Genomic DNA, 21,910 nt, shown 5'->3' with positions numbered 1-21,910 from the left:
ATTTCAAACTGATTGGATCAAGTGTTCTACTTGTTGAATTATGACGTCATAATGAAGGCACCGATGACATCAACATGAATATATATTGTTCCCCATGGGGAGTACTTGACAATGAGCCATGTTTCAATTTTTCCATGCAGCGGTTTCAGAGACGTATAGGTGCAAAGTTTTTCGGTTTTTCCAAGATGGTGCCCCGACCACGTGACCTATGATGTCAAAATTATCATTTAAAAAATTCTACAGGAGGAGGCTCTCCCATGGTGAAAATTGTCAGTCGGACCTACTATTGCAGAGAAAAGCATACTCACTTTCTGTGTGGACAGACAGACAGACAGACAAGCAAATGGACGCAAATGCAATAAATACACGCTCCTCTGGTGAGGGTAATCAAAACAAAATGAAAGGAACAACAAGCTAAAACTAAAGGAAGGAATTGTAGGGTACCTCAGAGGCCTAGCAGCTACCTGTATGGCAGTAAACTTGACAGTTCATACGAGAATGGCCATCGGAGAGCTGTAAAGTGTGTAATGTACGTCTATTTGCCCCTTTGATTATTGTTTTTTTTATTGATCTAAGTTTGTGCGACAGCGTCCTCCTATGGCCACCTGAAGTAGTGAAGACTAGGTAACCATAAGCTGGTGATCATATAGGAGTATGGCAGTGCCTCCTCCCCCCTACACCTTTCCTCCGGTCCTCTCCTCATCCTTCTCTGCACAGTCTTCCTTTTGTTGCTTCATCATGTTGGCAACCCTTTTTAATGGCATGAATAATTAACTTCACAGACTTTTTGTGCGTCACCCAATGGGTGAACACAGAACAACATTTCACGCAGTGTCCTCATTTTACGCAGTGTCCTCATTTCAAGCGTTCCTCATTCACAGCTAATGCCACACTCAGGATGGGTGTTTGCAGAGGCAGCGATTGGGGTGTTTTTATAGATGCCACATGCTGACGTCAACATTAAAATGCTTTTGTGTGCATTAGCAAAGTGTTCAGATCAAAAAGGTTTTCCTCTTAATCATGAAGATACCAACCGGAAACTCAGTAAACTTCACTAAAGGTAGTTCACAGCTAATGTCACACGTTTCCCTTTCTTCTAGAATCTAGAGACTCACTGCTTGGTTCATCCTTACGTGCTAATGTTCTGTTTCGCACATCTTGCAGGACTTTCCTGGCTTGCACTGATCCTGGAGTAGAAGATGGATACAAAAGAGCAGAGGACTTGCTGCGATGGCGACACTAAGAAAGAGACCCAACAAAGCCTCTTGCTCTCAACGAGGCATGAACAAGCCACCTCGAAACCACCCAAGAAATCCCACAAGATAGGGAATGAAAAACAATCTCCAGCGGCAAAGTGTTTGGGCCAGACACGTGATGGAGACGACCAGAAGCCTGGTTCTTCTGTTGCGGACAAGCGTTCCTCATGGAAAAGAGCGACGTTTGTTCTGGGATCCTTCGACGACGCCTCCGACTCTGAGGAAGCGGTCCCTGAAAGGAAAACCTATTCTGCAGCGGAGAGCGATGGAGAACCACCGGGGGGAAGGAGGTGCTCATTGCCCTTGGCCAGAGACAATCGTGCTGAGAATCGGCACAGACATTCTCAGTTACAGTAAGTGCACCTTATTTAAAAAGGTCCGAGGAAGTGTCTGGTTATCGGTACATTTGTTTGGTATCTCATCCTTTTTCAGCTGCTTTTGCTTGGATGTTTGGCTGCATTTTGTGAAAACTTTCAATGTTGCAGTGACTTCGTGTTTCAATGGCCGGCAGGGACGCACACTCACATCTGAGCTGTCTAGCCTGTGTTCAAATCCCTACCTAGCTATAAAGTGTGATCCAGGTGTTTCACATGCGGGCTATTCATGAGCGATCCATCAGATGGACATTAAACCGGGGGTCCCGTCTGCCACTTGGTGGACATTAAAGATCTCAAGGTGTCCTTCGTGAAGAGTCGGTGAGCTATCACTGGCACCCTGAACAAATTACAAATTCCTGCTGTAACCTACGGTAGCACAGCTGTTCCCCCAACAAATTATGCCACCCGTAGCCATGCCCTTTATACAAAAAAAGCAGAACCACAACAGTGTTGAGTGGCAAGCCAAAAGGGCCAAGATTCCCAAGAAGGAATGGTTTGTGGCAAGTTTCAAAAGTTGCCTTTGATACATGTGTATATATAAATATAAATATATATATACAGTCACGCGAAAAAGTAAGTACACCCCATGTAAAGTTTTGACTTTTTGAACATATTTCAACATACAGCTGTTTGATCTTCATTTCAACAATATTGATAGATAAAGGTGATATAATATAACAAATATCATGAAACATTTACATTTTGTAGTCCATTGTATAATTTCAATAAACATAAATGCAAATTTCGCACGTGGAAAAAGTAAGTACACCCTTGGCTCTAATAGGTGGCATTGCCCCCTTTGGCAGAAACAACCTCAAGTAGGCGTTTCTTATAACTGTCTACCAGTCTCTGACATCGACTGGGAGAAATTTTTGCCCACTCCTCCATGCAGAATTCTTTCAGCTGTGCGATGTTTGAGGGGTTTCTTGCATGCACAGCTCGTTTCAAATCCCCCCACAACACCTCGATGGGATTTAGATCCGGGCTTTGACTTGGCCATTCCAGAACCCTCCATTTCATTCTTTTCAGCCATTCCTTGATGGATTTAGTGGTATGTTTAGGGTCATTGTCATGCTGCAAGGTCCACCTTCGGTTGAACTTCAACTTTCCGACAGATGGCCTCACATTATCCTCAAGCACCCTCTGGTACAATAAAGAATTCATAGTGGATTCTATGATGGTGAGCTGCCCAGGCCCTGATGCAGCAAAGCTGCCCCAAACCATAATATTTCCACCACCATGCTTTACAGTTGGTATCAGGTTCTTGTGGTCAAATGCTGTCTTTGGTTTTCGCCAAACATGTCTTCTGGTACTGTGGCCAAATAGCTCTACCTTTGACTCATCTGCCCAGAACACATTGTTCCAGAAGTGCTGGTCTTTGCCTCGGTGTTCATTGGCAAACTTTAGTCTTGCCCTGATGTTCTTTCTGGACAGCAAAGGTTTCCTCCTGGCACACCTCCCATGTCGATCAATTTTGTGCAGCCTCTTTCTAATGGTAGACTCGTGCACTTTGACATCAACAGTGGCAAGAGCTACCTGTAGGTCCCATGATGACATTCTGGGGTTCTTAGAGACTTCTTTCAGCATCTTGCGGTCTGCTCTCGGGCTGAACTTGCTGGGGCGGCCTGGCCTGAACAAGTTGGCAGTTGTTTGGAATCTTCTCCACTTGTAGATGATCTTCCGGACAGTCCAATGATTGATTTCAAATTGTTTGGAGATCTTTTTAAATCCCTTCCCAGACTCGTAGGCATCTATAACCTTCTTTCTGAAGGCCTCAGAGCTCTTTTGATCTCGGCATGGCGATGCCACACACTTCAACAACAAAGAGCAAACCAAACTAAATGTCTGAGGTTTAAATAAGACAGGTTCCTCCAAGATCCTCTCTAACGATGTTCTAATCATTTGCACCTGAGCTGGTGCACCTGATTCTAATTTTAGGTATTTGAAGTCGTGATCAATGTCGGGGTGTACTTACTTTTCCCACGTGCGAAATGTGCTTTTATGTTTATCTAAATTATACAATGGACTACAAAATGTAAATGTTTCATGATATTTGTTATATTATATCACCTTTATCTGTCAATATTGTTGAAATGAAGATCAAATATCTGTATGTTGAAATATGTTTAAAAAGTCAAAACTTCACATGGGGTGTACTTACTTTTTCACGTGACTGTATATATATATATATATAATTTCAAAACATACCTGGTCACAAGTGTGCCCCACTGACCGGGTCCTCAGTCGAGGTCCTCAGCATCATCCCATTTCGGCCCTTCAACCTCTATACGGTCAGCTAAGGTGGGCCAGCAGGGGCACATACGCCTCCACATATGCAGCAGCTACACCCGGATGCGTACATACCCTCACTCCTAGCCAGTGAGAACACAGACAACAACAACAAAACTGCCTCCACTCCCAAGATCAACAGCCCTTCATCCACTCACTCACACACCAAAAAAAAACAACAAAAAAAAACAACCAGCCACCACCCTTACAACATGCACCACTCAAACAAAAACACATTCATGCAAAACCACACCCACTCCTGCAACACACGCACCCACTCCTGCAACACACACACACACACACACACACACACACACACACACACCATTCACACATCTCCATTTCTCTTCCGTGTTCAGTCACTACCCCTTTAGACTGAAATGAACCACCCCCACAACCTCAACCTACACCATTCGACGTGCCTCCATAAACTTCCTCCATATACACAGTGAGCCTTTCAAGGCAACCTGGGCGACTTTGTCACACATCCTCCTTCTTTCTGTCCCACACACTCCAAGCCGAGCAAAGAATGCATAAAAGGAATTGCCAATATACCCTCTACACCCCACCTCAAATGGCTGACAAGAAACTCGCCAACCCTTCTTCCGACACTCTGCCTCCAGTTCACTGTACTTTGCTCTCTTCCTCTCGTGCACCGCCTCCATGTTCTCTTCTCAAGGTACAGACAATTCCCCTCAGATGACCTGTATTGTTGCACCTGACTAGATGAGAATGTCAGGCCATAACCTTGTCACACAGATCTCCTCTGGGAATACCAATTGTGGCTTTAGGTCTGCCACCACCTGCCAATCACAAGTATCTGACAGCCCCCTTGCTTTCCACCTCCTCCTCCTCTTTCCACCTCTTCCCACCTGGCCCTCTTTGACAAACAACACCTCTCCCCCATCGGACTCCTTCTCCACTCTTCTCTCTCTTGATCTCAGCACCTCTTGTTGCACCATCTGCACTACCACCACCAGCACCTGATCATGCCGCCACTTGTATCTTCCTGCTGCCAATGCTACTGAGCATGCACTCAGTGCATGCTGTACGGTTCCCAAACCTCCACACAAATAACATCTCTCCTCCTGCAACAACCCCCACAATCACAAGTTTACTGGTGATGGAAGCACATCATACGTTGCCTGCAACAAGAAACTCAACAATATTGGCTCAATCCTCCAAATCTCTTGCCACTTCAATGTCCTCACCCACACACCTTCCCACCTCATCCAAGTACCTTTTGAGTGCGTGTCCCAGCTCAATGGTTGGGAAGAGCGGCAATGAATGGGGAATCTGGTGGCGACATTGCGGGGGCCAGCCGTAGATGTTCTAAACATTGTGGCAGAGGGAATTTTGACCAGTAGGGGCATTTGCGACGCCTTGAACCATAGGTTTGGGATGGGTGCAAGATGAGACCTGGTCCGGGCGCAAGTGTGACCTGGTCCAGGTGCAGCTGCTGCATCATAAGTTCAAACCTGGTGAAACATTGCAGGAGCTGGCCCAGGATATTTACCAATCTGTGAGGATTGCGTAAAGGGACCTACCAGCACAGGCTTGGGACAAGTTGGCGACAGAAAAATGGCCACAGTGCAGTGAGTAGCTGAGTGCGTGGCAAGACTGACCTTTTAAGGAGGTCAAACCGCACACCAGAGAGGTCACCTGTGACGGTACAGCAGATAGAGGTACAGGATCAGGAAGAGAAGCAGGAAGAATCGGCCATTGCCCGAATGTTGAAGGGAATCAGCCGCCAGCTGTCAAATTTGACGAGGGGTAAATTTGCAGCAGGTGAGTCACAGCGGTATGGTCTGGGTTCGCTATCAGGGCCGCCCAATTTTTGTCGGGTTGGCCCGGGAGTAAGGGTTGCTCCGCCTGGGGTTCAGAGGGTTCTGTTTCTGGGGACTTGTTTTAGGTGTGGGAGAAGAGCCCAGAAAAGCCCAGAGAGGAGAGGACTTCCCGAAGGACCACAGGTTCCGGGGAGAGGATCACCACCTAGGGGTGGTCCGGCCACTGTAGGCTGTTTGGGAAACTAGAACGAGCCAAGCATACGGGGTCATGCTTGGCTGGCAAGTGTGTGGAGAAGCGCCCTCCTTTGGTGAAAGTAGTGAATTGCGGAAAAATTGGCATGGGTAATCTGAGGGTTAGAATCAAAATTGAGGGAGAATTTTGTGAAGCTGTGGTGGACACTGGGGCCAGTGACACCATTGTTAATCCGAGTGTGTTAGACCAAATTGTTGGAGGGTGGGACAAAATTGATGGGTTGGTAGGACACAGCCGTCAACTGGCTATGGGGGCGACGGCGCCAATATTGGGACGTGGGGTTGTAGGGATGGAGTTTGGGCAGTCTTTGGTCAAGGTGGTGGTATGGGTGGCCGTGGTGTGCGACCAGTGTCTCCTGGGATTGAGTTTGCTGGTGGAACACGACTCCGAACCTGACCTTGGGCGAGGTCACATGTGGTTGGGTACTGAGAGGCTGCAGTTGATTGGACTGGGGGATGAGGAGGAGGTGCAGGGACGTGGCTGGAGGTGCCACGCACTGTGACCGTGCCGCCCAGGTCCAAAGCCATTATAATGGCGGAGTTGGCAGCAAGTGCTCACCACATTGGCAAGCTTGGGCTAGTGGAGCCGTGGTCCTCGCAGGGGAGCGAAGGATTGATGGTGCGTCACACCCTTCTGGACACTCAGGGCCTATGCTGGTGGTTCGGCTGCTCAAATTGTCTGATAGCCCTCACATGGTAAGGGGTGGAGCTGTCGTAGCCAAGTGTAGTAACTCAGTTGAGGTCACCGGAGGAGGCAGATCCACATTCTTGCCAGTACAGTCGGAAAAAGGGGAAAATGTGGGGGAAATTGATTGGCCCGAGTGAGTGCGGGACATGAAGACACACTCTGAAGAGGGACTAACATTGGAGCAGGTAGAGATATTGCACAATTTGGTTGGTAAGAACTTGGATGTTTTCTCTCCCTCCCATAAGGATGTTTGACGCACGAGCCTCGCCAAGCACCAAATTAATACTGGTGAGGCTCGACCTGTTCGCCAACTGCCACGGCGGCTCCCTTTCACTAAGAAAGAGGAGGCAGAAGAACAGGTGAGAAAAAGGGAAAAACCGGATTTAGCAAGCCCTCAGTGAGGCATCACCCATTGTGATGGTGAAAAAGGATGGGACCACTCGATTCTGTGTGGGATATCGCCAGCTCAATGATGTGACACTCAAGGACTCGTATCCCCTGCCAAATATTGATGACACCCTCGATGCCGTTTCAGGCTCAATATGGTTTTCGACATTGGATTTGAAGAGTGGTTATTGGCAGGTGGAGATGGATAAAGCAACGAGAGAAAACAGCGTTCACCACAGGAAATGGTCTCTGGCAGTTTGTTGTCATGCCTTTTGGATTGTGCAATGCCCCTGCCACGTTTGAGTGTCTGATTGAACGGCCTACCATGGCAGACTTGCCTTGTCTATTTGGATGATGTATTGGTCCACGCTCCCACATTTGAACATGCTGCCAAAAATTTGTCGGAGGTATTTGAGAGGTTAAGGGGAGCCGGGTTGAAATTGAACCCGAGCAAGTGAGAAACTTTCGGGAGGGAGGTGACTTACCTGGGACACGTGATCAATGAGAGCAGTGTGGCCACCAACCCTGCAAAGGTAAAATCGGTAAAAGAGTGGCCCGCCACAAAAAATGCAAGGGAAGTCAAAGGAATCTTGGGCCTCTGCTCTTATTACAGGAGATTTGTGGCAAACTTCGCAGAAATTGCAAGACCCTTGCACAAATTGACAGAGAAAGGAGCCAGATTTGTATGGTCGGAGAGCTGCATCGAGGCATTCACTCATTTAATACAACGTCTGGTGGAGGCCCCAGTTTTGGCATACCCGACGGATGATGGCAATTACATCCTTGATACGGATGCCAGCCAGGAAGGATTGGGAGCTGTGCTGTCACAAATGCAACAGGGGGTCGAGAGGGTTATTGCGTATTGCAGTCGGGCGCTTTCGAGGCCTGAACGAAATTATTACGTTACCCGCAAATAACTATTGGCCCTACTTCTGCAGTTGGACACTTTCACCCTTACCTTTATGGGAGGGAGCTTGTGATCTGGGTAGATAATGCCTCCTTGCAATGGCTTCTTCGGTTCAAGGAACCGGAGGGACAGATTGCAAGGTGTCTTGAGTAGCTGCAGCAGTATAATTTCACTGTGCAACATCGGCCTGGCAAAGCACATGCCAATGCAGACGCTCTCTCTCGGCGACCCTGTTGGCAGCTACAGTGTAATTTCTGTGACAGGCAAGAAGCCAAGGATTCAATTAGGCAGGATCAAATTGATGGATGCCTGTATTCAGCGAGTGTCCCGATGAACTTTGCCACAACCCCCACCTGGATTAGGCGATGTGAATTGATGAGAGAGTCAAAGGGAGGACCCAGTTTTGGGCCCCCTTTTTCATTGGCTGGAGGACAAAATACCTTTTTGGGAAGAAATTGCTCCACACGGGGCCCAGGTAAAGGCCTATTGGGCACAGTGGCAGGTGTTGAGTTTGAAGGATGGCCATTTGTATATGAAATGGGTAACACCAATGGGTGTAGCTTCCTGGTTGATCGTTGTACCGGACAAATTGAAGGAGGTGGTTATGGGGCACGTACATGGGACTAGGACGATGGGACATTTGGGAGTGGTCAAAACGTTGGGAAAATTGCGGCATTCTATTGGGTGAATTTTGGCAGGGACATTAAAAAATGGGTGAGCTCCTGCAACTTCTGCCGCGTTAAGAAGGGATCCCCATGTGCGCGTAACGTCCCGCTCCAGGTGTACAATGTGGGAGCGCAACTTGAGCGGCTGGCAGTAAATGTGGTTGGGCCATGCCAGCCACCCGCCGAGGGAACCGGTACATCATGGTGGCAATTGGCTATTTCACAAAATGGCCATAAGCCTACCCATTGCCCAACCAGGAAGCCTGGCTGGTAGCTCAAGTTTTAGTTGAAGGCTTCTTCTCCCGGTTTGGTGTACTAAGGGAGCTGCACACTGACCAGGGCCGGAACCTCGAATCCGAGCTCCTGCAGTCGGTGTACGAGCTCCTCCAAATTTATAAGACCCGGACGACCCCCCTCAGCCCCAATCGGATGGGATGGTAGAGAGGTTTAACTGCACCCTGCTAACGCAGTTGGCCCTCGTCACCTCTGAGCACCAGCAGGATTGGGGCGAGCATCTCCCGTTTGTGTTGATGGCCTACCGGACCGCATAGCATGCGGCCACACGGTGCACCCCCGCCTTGTTGATGTCCGGTCGGGAAATGTGCTTCCCCATAGATTTGTTGATGGGACTGTCACCAGAGAAACCGGGTGAGCGTCTGTGGAAAGTTATGCCAACAATTTGAGAAAGAGCATGGAAAAGGCTCACGAGTTTGTGAGGGAGCAAATTGGCTTGGCTTTCTCGCATATGAAATTAAGGTATGACTCCCGAGTGCACTCACTTTGTTTCCTCCCCAGAGATCTTATTTGGCTCTACTGACCCCAGAGGAGGAAGGGTGTGTGCCCAAAACTCACCTCACCCTGGAAGGGCCCCGGGGTGGTGCTCTGGCAGGTGACTGATGTGGTCTTCAAAATTCAGATGGGTCCACATACGCTTCCACAGATAGTCCATGGGGATACATTGAGCCCCTACTTGGGTCGGCTCCCGGGTGGATTGGAAGGGTGCGGGGGAAATTAGGCATGGTGGATGGTATTCTTGGACCCGATCAACCTGCAACGACATGCACAAAGGTGAGGTGCCTTGATGTTTACTGTCGCAAGTGTCTGGCACTTGCTCAGAAATTGGGACATGAGTAATTTGGAGTGGGGGCGGGCAAGAGTCACGACATGGTCGGTGAGTTGATCGGTTTGCATGTGACAAAAAGTGTCTTGTGTTGATGTTTGTCGTGCAAAAGAGCTGAGTTTTGGATGAAAGTGTGAATGTGGGGATTTCACATGTATGCAAGCCATGGCAGTGTAGGAACACAATGACATTGTCTTTTTGCACAGCAGTATTTGAGAATTAAATGGCAGTCGGGAAGGGAATGTCATTTTGGATTTTGTGGGTGGAAAAGGTGTGTGTGTCCACAGGTACGCATCAAGCTCTTGAGGAGCGGTGGCTGTGCCCCCCCCCCCCCCCCGAGGTAATTTGTACCTGGCAGCCGGTGGTGTCTGGAATTGGAAATCCATCTGAGGGGGGTCTGGTTGGGCGACCAGTGGGTATGGAGACCCCTGGCGACCCGGAAGGGGCTATGAGAGCCTGAGTCCGAGAGAGCCTGGGTGTTGCGGAGACCCTCCTCGGCGGGACGTACAGCTAAGGAGCTGTTTGGCTGTCAGAGGCCGAGAGTTGAAGGTGGAGGGGGGGTTGGGGGGGGGGGAGGTGCAGAAGTTGAAATCGGTTACTTGCTTTTGGATTAAAGGCACTACAGCCTGAAGCCCCCCCCCCCCCCCATCTGGTAGTAGGGTACCTCCCCACTGCCCAATTGAGGAACACACCTGTAAGTAATGACATTTAAGCCATGGTCTTGCAGGGGGGTTGAATGGATGATTGATTATTGGGGTTTATGTGTGTGCGTGTGTGGGGGAAGATCCACCGAGCCATGTCACTAACCTGTGCCAGAAGGACAGGGCCAGCGGAAATTTGGGTAAATTGGGATGGCTCCGCAAGTAACGTTGGGCATAGTGGCATCCACCGGAAACGTGGTCTGTAGTGGAGGTTGTATAAATGTTCAGGTTTTTGGTTAATGTTTGTGGTTAAGGTAGATTTTTGTGTTTGACATTTTCTACCCGCCCTAGGAGTTAGGAGCGAGGAATTCAAGATTTGTATATATTTGAATTGTTGCTTGTGATGCGAAGAAGACGCCCACCTCGATGTAGCTAAGTAGGGAATATGTATAGAATAAGATCGTATATGTGTCTCCATACGAGAGGTGGAGCTATGCTAATTAGGTAGGGCTTAAGGATAAACCCCAGTGTGTAATTGCCCTGTGATTTTTTCCTTTCTTGTTATTGCATCAAAAAGTGCTGCCATTACAACAACCCTAATCGCTGACGGATGCCGATCGGCAAAAGAACACGGCCCAGCCGAACACTCCCGAAGGACGACTAGACTCCGCACCCCCCCCCCCCCCGACCTCTCATAACGGGGAGGCCACGCCCCGGCCGTCGTGATTGAGTAGCGCTCGATGATTGGACAGAGTGTGACGTCAGCGTGGAACATTCGAGAGCTGTGAGAGGAAAAGGCCGCCGTCTCGCTATCTTGGTCTCTTTTTGCTTTTGGTCTGGCGTTTGTTGGAGGCGGTCGCATTTTCTCTTTGTTCCGGCTCGAGTGGTCGCATTTTGTTTTGTGTGTATATATTTACAGGATCCGAGGCTCGTATTGGAGCTGCCACACAGATCTCACACACGTGGACAATGCAGACTAATACACGAGACACAACACAGGACTGTTAGACGAGACGCAAAAACAGCCACTGAGCTTTGGGGAAGTGCCATCACTTCCCGGGGCACTCTGGCACAACAATGGCGCCGTCTTTCTCACCGCACGCAGCGGACATTCCCTGGGGAGGAACTTCCTCCTCATGAATGCCAACCTTTGGGGATTGCCCTTGATCTTCTCCTTTTAAATGCTGAACGTTGAGGACAGAGGCAGCATGTACCATGTTTAACCCATAAAGTGCTGGATTTACTGGTTAGTAGGCCCCAAAGACATTTTGTCATCGGTTTTTCTCCACCAATTAGAAGCAAGCTTTTCATAAGTTACCCCCATCCCCCAAGTATTATACATTGTAAGAAAGGTCATGATTCGTTGTTTGGATTTACGTCATTTTAAACTCATTTGCATAGAAATAGTGGCTCAAACCCACCCATATAATGACCATATTTGGTCGGGCCACGATCGTGGCCTGACACGCTTTATGAATCCTGAATTTATGAAACAGTACAAGAGCTTTATGAATCCTGAACTTATGAATCAGGATAAAAGGTTTATGAATCCTGAATTTATGAATCAGGATAAAAGGTTTATGAATCCTGAATTTATGAATCAGGATAAAAGGTTCATGAATCCTGAATTTATGAATCAGGATTAAAGGTTTATGAATCATGAATTTATGAATCAGGAAAAAAACTTTATGAATCCTGAATTTATGAATCAGGATAAAAGCTTTATGAATCCTGAATTTATGAATCAGGATAAAAGGTTTATGAATCCTGAATTTATGAATCAGGATAACAGCTTTATGAATCCTGAATTTATGAATCAGGAAAAAAGCTTTATGAATCCTGAATTTATGAATCAGGAGAAACGGTTTATGAATCCTGAATTGATGAATCTGGATAAAAGCTTTATGAATCCTGAATTTATGAATCAGGATAAAAGCTTTATGAATCCTGAATTTATGAATCAGGATAAAAGTTTATGAATCCTGAATTCATGAATCAGGTTAAAAGCTTTATGAATCCTGAATTTATGAATCAGGGTAACAGCTTTATGAAGCCTGAATTGATGAATCAGGAAAAAAGCTTTATGAATCCTGAATTTATGAATCAGGAGAAACGGTTTATGAATCCTGAATTTATCAACCAGGATAAAAGCTTTATGAATCATGAATTTATGAATCAGGATAAAAGGTTTATGAATCCTGAATTTATGAATCAGGATAAAAGGTTTATGAATCCTGAATTTATGAATCAGGATAAAAGGTTTATGAATCCTGAATTTATGAATCAGGATAAAAGGTTTATGAATCCTGAATTTATGAATCAGGATTAAAGGTTTATGAATCCTGAATTTATGAATCAGGATTAAAGGTTTATGAATCCTGAATTCATGAATCAGGATTAAAGGTATATGAATCTTGAATTGATGAATCAGGATTAAAGGTATATGAATCCTGAATTTATGAATCAGGATTAAAGGTATATGAATCTTGAATTGATGAATCAGGATTAAAGGTATATGAATCCTGAATTTATGAATCAGGATAAAAGTTTTATGAATCCTGAATTTATGAATCAGGATTAAAGGTTTATGAATCCTGAATTCATGAATCAGGATTAAAGGTATATGAATCCTGAATTTATGAATCAGGATTAAAGGTTTATGAATCCTGAATTTATGAATCAGGATTAAAGGTATATGAATCCTGAATTTATGAATCAGGATAAAAGTTTTATGAATCCTGAATTTATGAATCAGGATTAAAGGTTTATGAATCCTGAATTTATGAATCAGGATTAAAGGTTTATGAATCCTGAATTCATGAATCAGGATTAAAGGTATATGAATCTTGAATTGATGAATCAGGATTAAAGGTATATGAATCCTGAATTTATTAATCAGGATAAAAGTTTTATGAATCCTGAATTCATGAATCAGGATTAAAGGTTTATGAATCTTGAATTGATGAATCAGGATTAAAGGTATATGAATCCTGAATTTATGAATCAGGATAAAAGTTTTATGAATCCTGAATTTATGAATCAGGATAAAAGGTTCATGAATCCTGAATTTATGAATCAGGATTAAAGGTTCATGAATCCTGAATTTAAGAATCAGGATTAAAGCTTTATGAATCCTGAATTTATGAATCAGGATTAAAGGTTTATGAATCATGAATTAATGAATAAGGATTAAAGGTTTATGAATCCTGAATTTATGAAGCAGGATTAAAGGTTTATGAATCATGAATTAATGAATAAGGATTAAAGGTTTATGAATCCTGAATTTATGAATCAGGTTAAAAGGTTGATGAATCCTGAATTTATGAATCAGGATAAAAGGTTGATGAATCCTGAATTTATGAATCAGGATAAAAGGTTGATGAATCCTGAATTTATAAATGAGGATAAAAGCTTTATGAATCCTTGATGAAACTCTGAATCCAAATTGATGATCTGAGATGAGGCTGTTTGCGGAAAAGGTATTATTTTACTCTATAATAAAATAATTCGAATTTTTCTGCCGTTTTTGTTCAGAATAATTTGAATGCAGGAAGCCCATTGATTGGCGAGGACTTGGACTAATCTACCACGCAAACCGTCCAAGGTGAACTGGACTTCAGGTTGCATCCAATGTGGGCGCCCCAGGATTTGTGACATAATTGGCTATGAATACAAGCGACAATGGAAACAGTTTGTCTTCCACGTTTAGCCATCCAAACCATCTATCTAATGCTTCCATTTTTAACAATACATGATATGTGGGAACGATTTGTCAGACATACAACATTCTGGAACGTTCTGCTATTGCCTTAGCACCGCTAAGAGTGTGTGTGCGTGCTCTTTGAGTCATTACACAATTGGCTTAGTACCGCTAAGGGCATGGCAGGACTACGATGTGGATTTAGGGACATGTACGACGTGGGTTATATTGGTGTAAATTGATTTCAGGTATGGTATATACCTGCATACATCTTCGGCTTTGTTTTAATGACTTCATTTCTCTCCCAGGAGTAAACTTGCTTTTCACCTGCTCGAATTGTCCGTTTACAAAATTTGTTTCTTTTTGAACTCCAGCGTTTGAGCCTGGAAATCTGTACATGTGTCCGCCGTTTACGTGAGAAACATATTTCGGTATGCGTCATGACGCGATCACGCTCCGGTCACGGAGGCTGAAATCCTCGTCATCTCCATGGCAACCAAAGCGGCGATGCTCACTGCCTATCAGTATCCATTTAGGAGCACATCATGTGATTCACCATTCATCAACCCCACTCCATGACTTTACAATCCACGATACGATCCACAATCCACTCGTCGAACGACATGGAGTGTAGATAAAGCACAGGCATGATGGGCCAAATGGCCTCCTGTGTCCAAATTCCTTGCATTATTGACCAAGTTCGAAACAGAGATTCCTTTAATTGTAATTACCAGCGTGACCTGGCACGCGCGACTCACCACACGTCGTTTCAGAGCGATAGGCGTCTTTGACAATTTCGGTGTCTTTTGGGTCTTCATGGTGTTTTGGGACTTCAGGGTCATTTGGTTCCTCTGGATATTTAAGGGTCTTTGGGGTATTTTGGTTATTCGGGGTATTTAAGGGTATTTTGGGGCTAAAGGGTCTTTAAGGGTCTTTGGGGTCTCCAGGGCGTTTTGGGACTTCAGGTTGTTTTGGGTCTTTGAGGTATTTTGGGTCTTTTGGGTCTTCGGGGTCTTTTGGGTCTTTCGGGTCTTTTGGGTCTTTAAGGGTATTTTGGGTCTTCAGTGGTCTTGGTGGTCTTAAGGGTCTTGGGGGATTTTAAAGGGTCGCCAAAGGTATGAGCGGTCTCAGCAGTCTAAACGTAATTAAGAGGTCACGGACTGTGTTTTGTGTGTTCATTTTATTAGAAGAAGAAGAAGAAGGTTTGGGCGCACATAAACAAACACACTTAACTACATACCGTACGTTTGCTCTATTATTATTATTATTATTATTATTTTTTTCGTGTTAAAAAAGTCACTGACTTTGGACTGGTTGTTTGTCGGTTGTTTTCATAACGGTTTTAAAAATAATTTGGTCATTTTCTGACAAGACGAAGGTCTTTTGCCGTCGGCTACGACTCATTTGACAAAAAGTGAGTTTAAGAACAACAAGAAAAGTTTTTATTTTCCTCTTATTTCGTTTATTGTATTCTTTTTGCGTACTTTTAATCCGACGTTCGTGGTCTCTGGGAAAGTGATGCTTCTTCTTCTCGCCCTATCGTATGAGGAAGGTGCCGGACGTTTCTCCCCGCCCCGCTTTCCCCGCCCCCCTCTCCCCGCCCCGTAGATCGAGCTTCCGGGATGCGAAGACCACTCCGTGTTTGCACCATGCGGTTCGGTAAGGTTACCTTACAGTATGACACTATGCAATGCGTTACCCCACAGCTTGTGCTGTCATTGTGATGTTTGGCTGTGCGGCTTGGTACGGAAGAGGAAGTCGTACGTGCTGCCATAACCGTTCACGTGCGTAACGAACGTATAAAGTCCTCCAGGCTGCTCGTTAACTTGCGGTCCCGAACCAGACCGTGTTCTGTGATCTCTAATAACTTAATATCACTGCACCATGTTCTGTGAGGTTGTCTGATACATGAGGTTTAATATGCTGCAAATTTTTTGACGTTGTCCTGCATTACCTTATCGGTATCAAGGGCACGGGAACGGTGCTCACCGCACGTGAGGGACAAACACGAACAGACTGGATGCTCGCCACGTGAGCCCCTATCAGACGGGGTGCTCGCTACGTGAGCCCCTATCAGACGGGGTGCTCGCTACGTGAGCCCCTATCAGACGGGGTGCTCGCCACGTGAGCCCCTATCAGACGGGGTGCTCGCCACGTGAGCCCCTATCAGACGGGGTGCTCGCCACGTGAGCCCCTATCAGACGGGGTGCTCGCTACGTGAGCCCCTATCAGACGGGGTGCTCGCTACGTGAGCCCCTATCAGACGGGGTGCTCGCCACGTGAGCCCCTATCAGACGGGGTGCTCGCTACGTGAGCCCCTATCAGACGGGGTGCTCGCTACGTGAGCCCCTATCAGACGGGGTGCTCGCCACGTGAGCCCCACGTGAGCCCCTATCAGACGGGGTGCTCGCTACGTGAGCCCTATCAGACGGGGTGCTCGCCACGTGAGCCCCACGTGAGCCCCTATCAGACGGGGTGCTCGCCACGTGAGCCCCTATCAGACGGGGTGCTCGCCACGTGAGCCCCTATCAGACGGGGTGCTCGCCACGTGAACCCCTATCAGACGGGGTGCTCGCCACGTGAGCCCTTATCAGACGGGGCGCTCGCCACGTGAGCCCCTATCAGACGGGGCGCTCGCCACGTGAGCCCCTATCAGACGGGATGCTCGCCACGTGAGCCCCTATCAGACGGGGCGCTCGCCACGTGAGCCCCTATCAGACGGGGTGCTCGCCACGTGAGCCCCTATCAGACGGGGCGCTCGCCACGTGAGCCCCTATCAGACGGCGTGCTCGCCACGTGAGCCCCTATCAGACGGGGCGCTCGACACGTGAGCCCCTATCAGACGGGGCGCTCGCCACGTGAGCCCCTATCAGACGGGGTGCTCGCCACGTGAGCCCCTATCAGACGGGGCGCTCGCCACGTGAGCCCCTATCACTATCAGACGGGGCGCTCGCCACGTGAGCCCCTATCAGACGGGGCGCTCGCCACATGAGCCCCTATCAGACGGGGTGCTCGCCACGTGAGCCCCTATCAGACGGGGTGCTCGCTATGTGAGCCCCTATCAGACGGGGTGCTCGCCACGTGAGCCCCTATCAGACGGGGCGCTCGCCACGTGAGCCCCTATCACTATCAGACGGGGTGCTCGCCACATCAAACATGAATGCCACTTGTTCACATCACCCTGTACATGTGGGGCATGGCTGGTTAGTTAGCTGAACCTTGAATGGCCGATATTGAAGTTTTGTGCGGAAGATGGTATTTCTTGCCCTAAAATACCAGCTTCTACTTTTCCACCAGGCAAGACAAGACCTGCCCACGTTAACAATTAACAGTTTAATGACATATCGGTGAACAATAATAACAAGATGAATTGCTGAATTCATGAGCACAAACCGCGACGGAGCCTCGAGCAGACAACACAGAACTTGTTCTTCAACAATTGTAAAACCCACTACAAACTAAAGCTGTGAGCTTACACAGTAAATGAAAGTAGGCAGGATAGAAGGGATTGCAAAGCAAGGAAAATCTTAGAATACATCAAGCAAATGGGGCAGAAGATTGTATCACTCCTTGTGGCTGGCTTGGTTGTGGTGGAGAGGGGGGATGGAATGAGGTGGTTCTCAGGGGTGATAGAGAAGTGACGTGGGCCTATTTTATTTGTTGGAACGAGTGTGGGCACTGGATGGGGGTTTTGATATCTGCTTGACCCAATGAAGAAGTAGTGGCCTATAGCTCTGAGAGTGCTGTAATATCACACACCCTCACTTCCTGCACTTTCTATTCTGTAGCTGTTAGATGGGGGTCCCAGTCCCAGTGGGTTAAACCCAGTCCCCCTTTCAAATGCACTTGGCTGTGGCCTTTCCACAAACCATCGTCATCCAAGCTAAGCTGACAAGATCATAACAAAATCCCTGAAAAAAGAAATACTGTATATTGTCGTGTCCCCAGTGTTTAGACCCCCAAGAGAACGAATGGCCAAAACGAGCTTTAACTCCGAGGCGTCTACCCAACCTGGCGGTAGTGACACTCGCGGGAAGGTTTTAGGCCTTATCTGATCGGAACACATGCAGGGGTTAATCCGAACTCACAAACACAAAGACGGGACAGCAAAATCCACAATACAAGGAAAGTAAAATTCGACAAATAATGATTTGATGAAAATTAATGCAAATAAAAATGAAAGGTGAGGTAAAAATTAAAATTCCTAATTGAGACGTCTCCACTCAGACTCGTATACAAACACGGGATAAACGATAGTGAAAGAAAATAAATGATGCTGTGGTAATCGGCCGGCACTCAGCTTTGCGTCCCCAAATGGCTGGTAAGGCTTGCCGGTCGCTCGTCGCCTCCAAACCACCGCGCGGGAAATGCCAAAGATGGCGCGGATTACGCTCTTCGACGTCCAGAGGAAACACGATGTGGACCCAGTCCACCGCCTACGTCGATCCTGTGCCTTGTAGTTCCGACTGTTCCGAACCGCTGTTTCTCACCAGCCCTTTCCCAAGAGTGCACACAAACCAAAGACCACACTTCCGCGACCAAGCCGGAACAAGGAGGAAATGCGACTACCTCCAACCAGCGCCAGGACAGAGCAAGAGACAAAATGGTGTGACAGCTTTTCTTTTCCTGCTGTCCTGAATGTTCCACGATGACGTCACACTCTGTCCAATCAACCGAGCGCTACTCAATCACGAAGGCTGGGGCGTGGCCTCCCCGTTACGATTCGTCGGGGGGCGGAGTCTAACCTCTCTTCAGGAATTTTCGGATGATATCGAAGGCCGTGAGGCGGGGCTTGCGTGCCGATCGGCAAAAGTTGCTGTGTTTGTCAGGCCTGGCGGCGCTGTGAGTGACTGAGTCCTTTTGTTATAGTTATTGTAATGGCAGCCCTTTTTGATGCCATAACAACGAAGGGAAAAATCACAGGGCAATTACACACTGGGGTTTATCTTGAAGCCCTACCTAATTAACATAGCTCCACCCCTCATATGGAGACTCATATACGATCTTACCTGGACATTAGACACTACTTGGATACATCAAGGTGGGTCTTCTTCTTCGCGACACTCGGGGTATGCTAATTTATACGATTCTGAACTTTCTTTGAGGTATTTCTTCATTTACCCCCACAAACGTAATGATATTATTATCTGCCTCTTTGTGGGTTTGTTTTATGCTGGTGTGTTTGTTTGACTTCTGTACACATGAACACCTGACAGAATGACTTGAACTGGTCGTTGTACTCGTTACTGATTAAATTTTCTTAACAAAAACAAAAACTTCTGGCCCCCTGCGCTGTCACACCATGCATTGTCGTGGATCCAAAGAAGGGATCAAACCTTGGCCTTGGTCGGTGGCTCGGAACGGGTTCTTCTCCAGTGTGGCAAAAATATGGAAAGTGTCAGTAGAACCGCTCGCCATATATATTCATGAGCACAGTAGGAAGAGGGGCTGTTTCTGATTGCTGCACAAGTTTTACTACTCATGAATATTCATGACCAATCCACATCCTTCATGAACAAATTCAGATACTACAACTTCCTCTCATGCCCCTACACTTTTCCCAGTCACTGTAAAACACAGGCTCTGGTACAGGAATTGAAAATCTTCAGATCGGCTGGTCTGCAAGACTCTGGTAAGACTGGGCAATGTAGGAGATGCTCCATTGTTTTGAGGAGCCTCTCCACAGTCACAATCGATAAGGCCATTTTCATTATATCCCCACTTCTTCATAAGGGCTCTGCAGCCTCCAACACCAGCCCGAGGCGATTGAAACACAGACAGGTTTGCCATGTCTCACTGGTTCCTTTTGATAGGAACTCCGAACTCCTCGGTCAAGTGACAGCTTGTGAGGTCTTGATTGCCGGTGCATTGACCCAAACATCTATCCTGCATCTGTGGGGAGTTAAACATCCCGTAGCTGAACAGCATGAAGGAAGCTATTCCTGGACTTCAACCTCTTGGGTGCTGGCTCATGTTGGAAGAGTGGGTGATGAGAGTCACATTCCTGCTTGGTTCTTTCAATCTGTGAGGAGACTGCCCTTCCAATCAATGGTGGTGTAATAACAAGTAGCAAACAGTGGTCGTCCACTTGCGTTGGTTTAACTGAAGACAACCAGAAATAGATCTGCAGGCCTTATTGAGGACTGGATCCATCTTCTTGGCATGGGAGGAAAGCCCCCAAACTGGACAAGCATATTCAGCTGCCGAAAAGCACAGGGAAAGGGCCGTACTTTTTATGGTCCCTGGGTCTGTTTCCAAATTGGAGTTTGCCAGCTTCCTCAAGATGTTGTTTCTGGCTCCTGGCTTCACCTTTGGCTTGATGACATGATGTTTGTAGGTGAGGGTATCTACGGTCCAGGCAAACTCCAAGGTATATTGACTTGTGGTTGTGAGTCAGTCTTCTCCCATACCAGCGGACATTCAGCTTTGGGTTTGCATCCCTTTCCTTAGGATGAAAGGCACTGATTTGCATCTTCTCTGGATTTGCTCGGACAATCCTTCTGTGGCCCCCAATTCAGATTCTACGATTAAATTACATATTAGGATAAACATTCTTTGTTCAGAGGAAGTTAAACAACTTTTGACGTTCAACTGAAATTATTGCAGTGGGCAGTGTCACGAGTAATTTTGTATTTTGTTTCATGTTACTCGACTTGTTCACCCGGGGCATGCAAAGCGAAAAGCGGGGTTAAGCAATAGGGTCACTTCTGTCCATCCGTCCGTCCATCTGCAAACGTCAGTTTTTGATCTAAGAACAACTTGATTTAAATAGAATGTTACATTTTGAACACGAATCAGAAACCAACCTGTATTTTAGCAGTACTTTGGCTCTGAATTTGTAGCGATTGCACATGTGTAGAGAGGATTGGGATAATACAATAAAAAAAAATTGGAAATCGTCCCAAACAGGAAGCTTACTGGTTTTAAGGACGTTGTAAAGGACACGAACAACAGGCACGAATAACTCATGTAAGTGCTTTTATGTTTTTTTTCTGAACAAGATTGAGGCTCATGGAAGAGCGAGGTGACTGAGGGTATGAACTAACAGCATGGAAGCGGGGAAACTCTTGGACACAATAAGCAAGGCAATTGGTGAAAAGGAAAAGATGAAGAGAGGATGGGAGGTAACACTACATCCTCCAAAGTAACGGTATTGGGTTAGAGCCTATAACGGGTTAATTGGGTAATATGATGCAGTATTGAGGGAATATAGAACATATTACGGGCGAGCTTTACAAATATATCGCATCAAACAGGACAAACAAAAGAAAAATAGAACAAGGAGCTGATACTCTAGGTCTCCCACCTTTTGGGTGGTAGGAGGAATAGATCTGTGGAATATAAAAGCTAAATGTTGAACGTTTTTGAAATATCACGTACACAATGCAAGTTTCCAAGATGGTTGTCATGGCAACATAATTCAACCAATCACAGCCATGATCTAATCAGGTAAATGAGATAATGTCATGAGGAATAGGTATTTGGAATATTAAATAAATTAACAGGATTAAATAATTTCATTGATATATGTGGTAAAATTTCACCCAGACCAGGAATCGAACCAGGTCCTCTGGTGAACCGTACCAGTGCTCTGCCATCTGAGCTATGTGGTCGACCCTGACCCATCATTCCTGGTTTGGGCGTGTAATTTTCCCACATATATCAATTTAATTATTTATAATCCTATTCATTTATTTTATTGCGTTTCTACTTCCCCAGTGGTGTTTGTAAAAGCGGACATGGATTTGTCCTCCCATTTGAGGAAGACCCTCTCATGTTCAGGGCGTTGGTGCTCCGATGGTTGGCAGCGAGTGCCCTGGAAGCATTGACGGAAAGGGAGT

At 46.5% G+C, this 21,910-nt stretch overlaps 1 protein-coding gene across 4 annotated transcripts in view; it reads left to right on the top strand.

Moving 5' to 3' along the window:
• The window catches only part of LOC137439654 (acetyl-CoA carboxylase), a 280,655-nt gene that overhangs the window by 39,055 nt on the left and 219,690 nt on the right, over positions 1 to 21,910 (top strand). For all 4 annotated transcript variants that reach the window (XM_078768288.1, XM_068135620.2, XM_078768287.1 and 1 more), the window contains exon 2: positions 1,165 to 1,609. In XM_078768288.1, the coding sequence (XP_078624414.1) occupies positions 1,200 to 1,609 (410 nt within the window). In that variant the 5' untranslated portion in view covers positions 1,165 to 1,199. The remainder of the gene's footprint in view (positions 1 to 1,164; positions 1,610 to 21,910) is intronic.

This window comes from Myxine glutinosa, chromosome 14, assembly GCF_964187855.1.
Source record: "Myxine glutinosa chromosome 14, kmMyxGlut1.1, whole genome shotgun sequence".
NCBI lineage: Eukaryota > Metazoa > Chordata > Myxini > Myxiniformes > Myxinidae > Myxine > Myxine glutinosa.
This window is presented reverse-complemented; position numbering and strand designations above follow the sequence as displayed.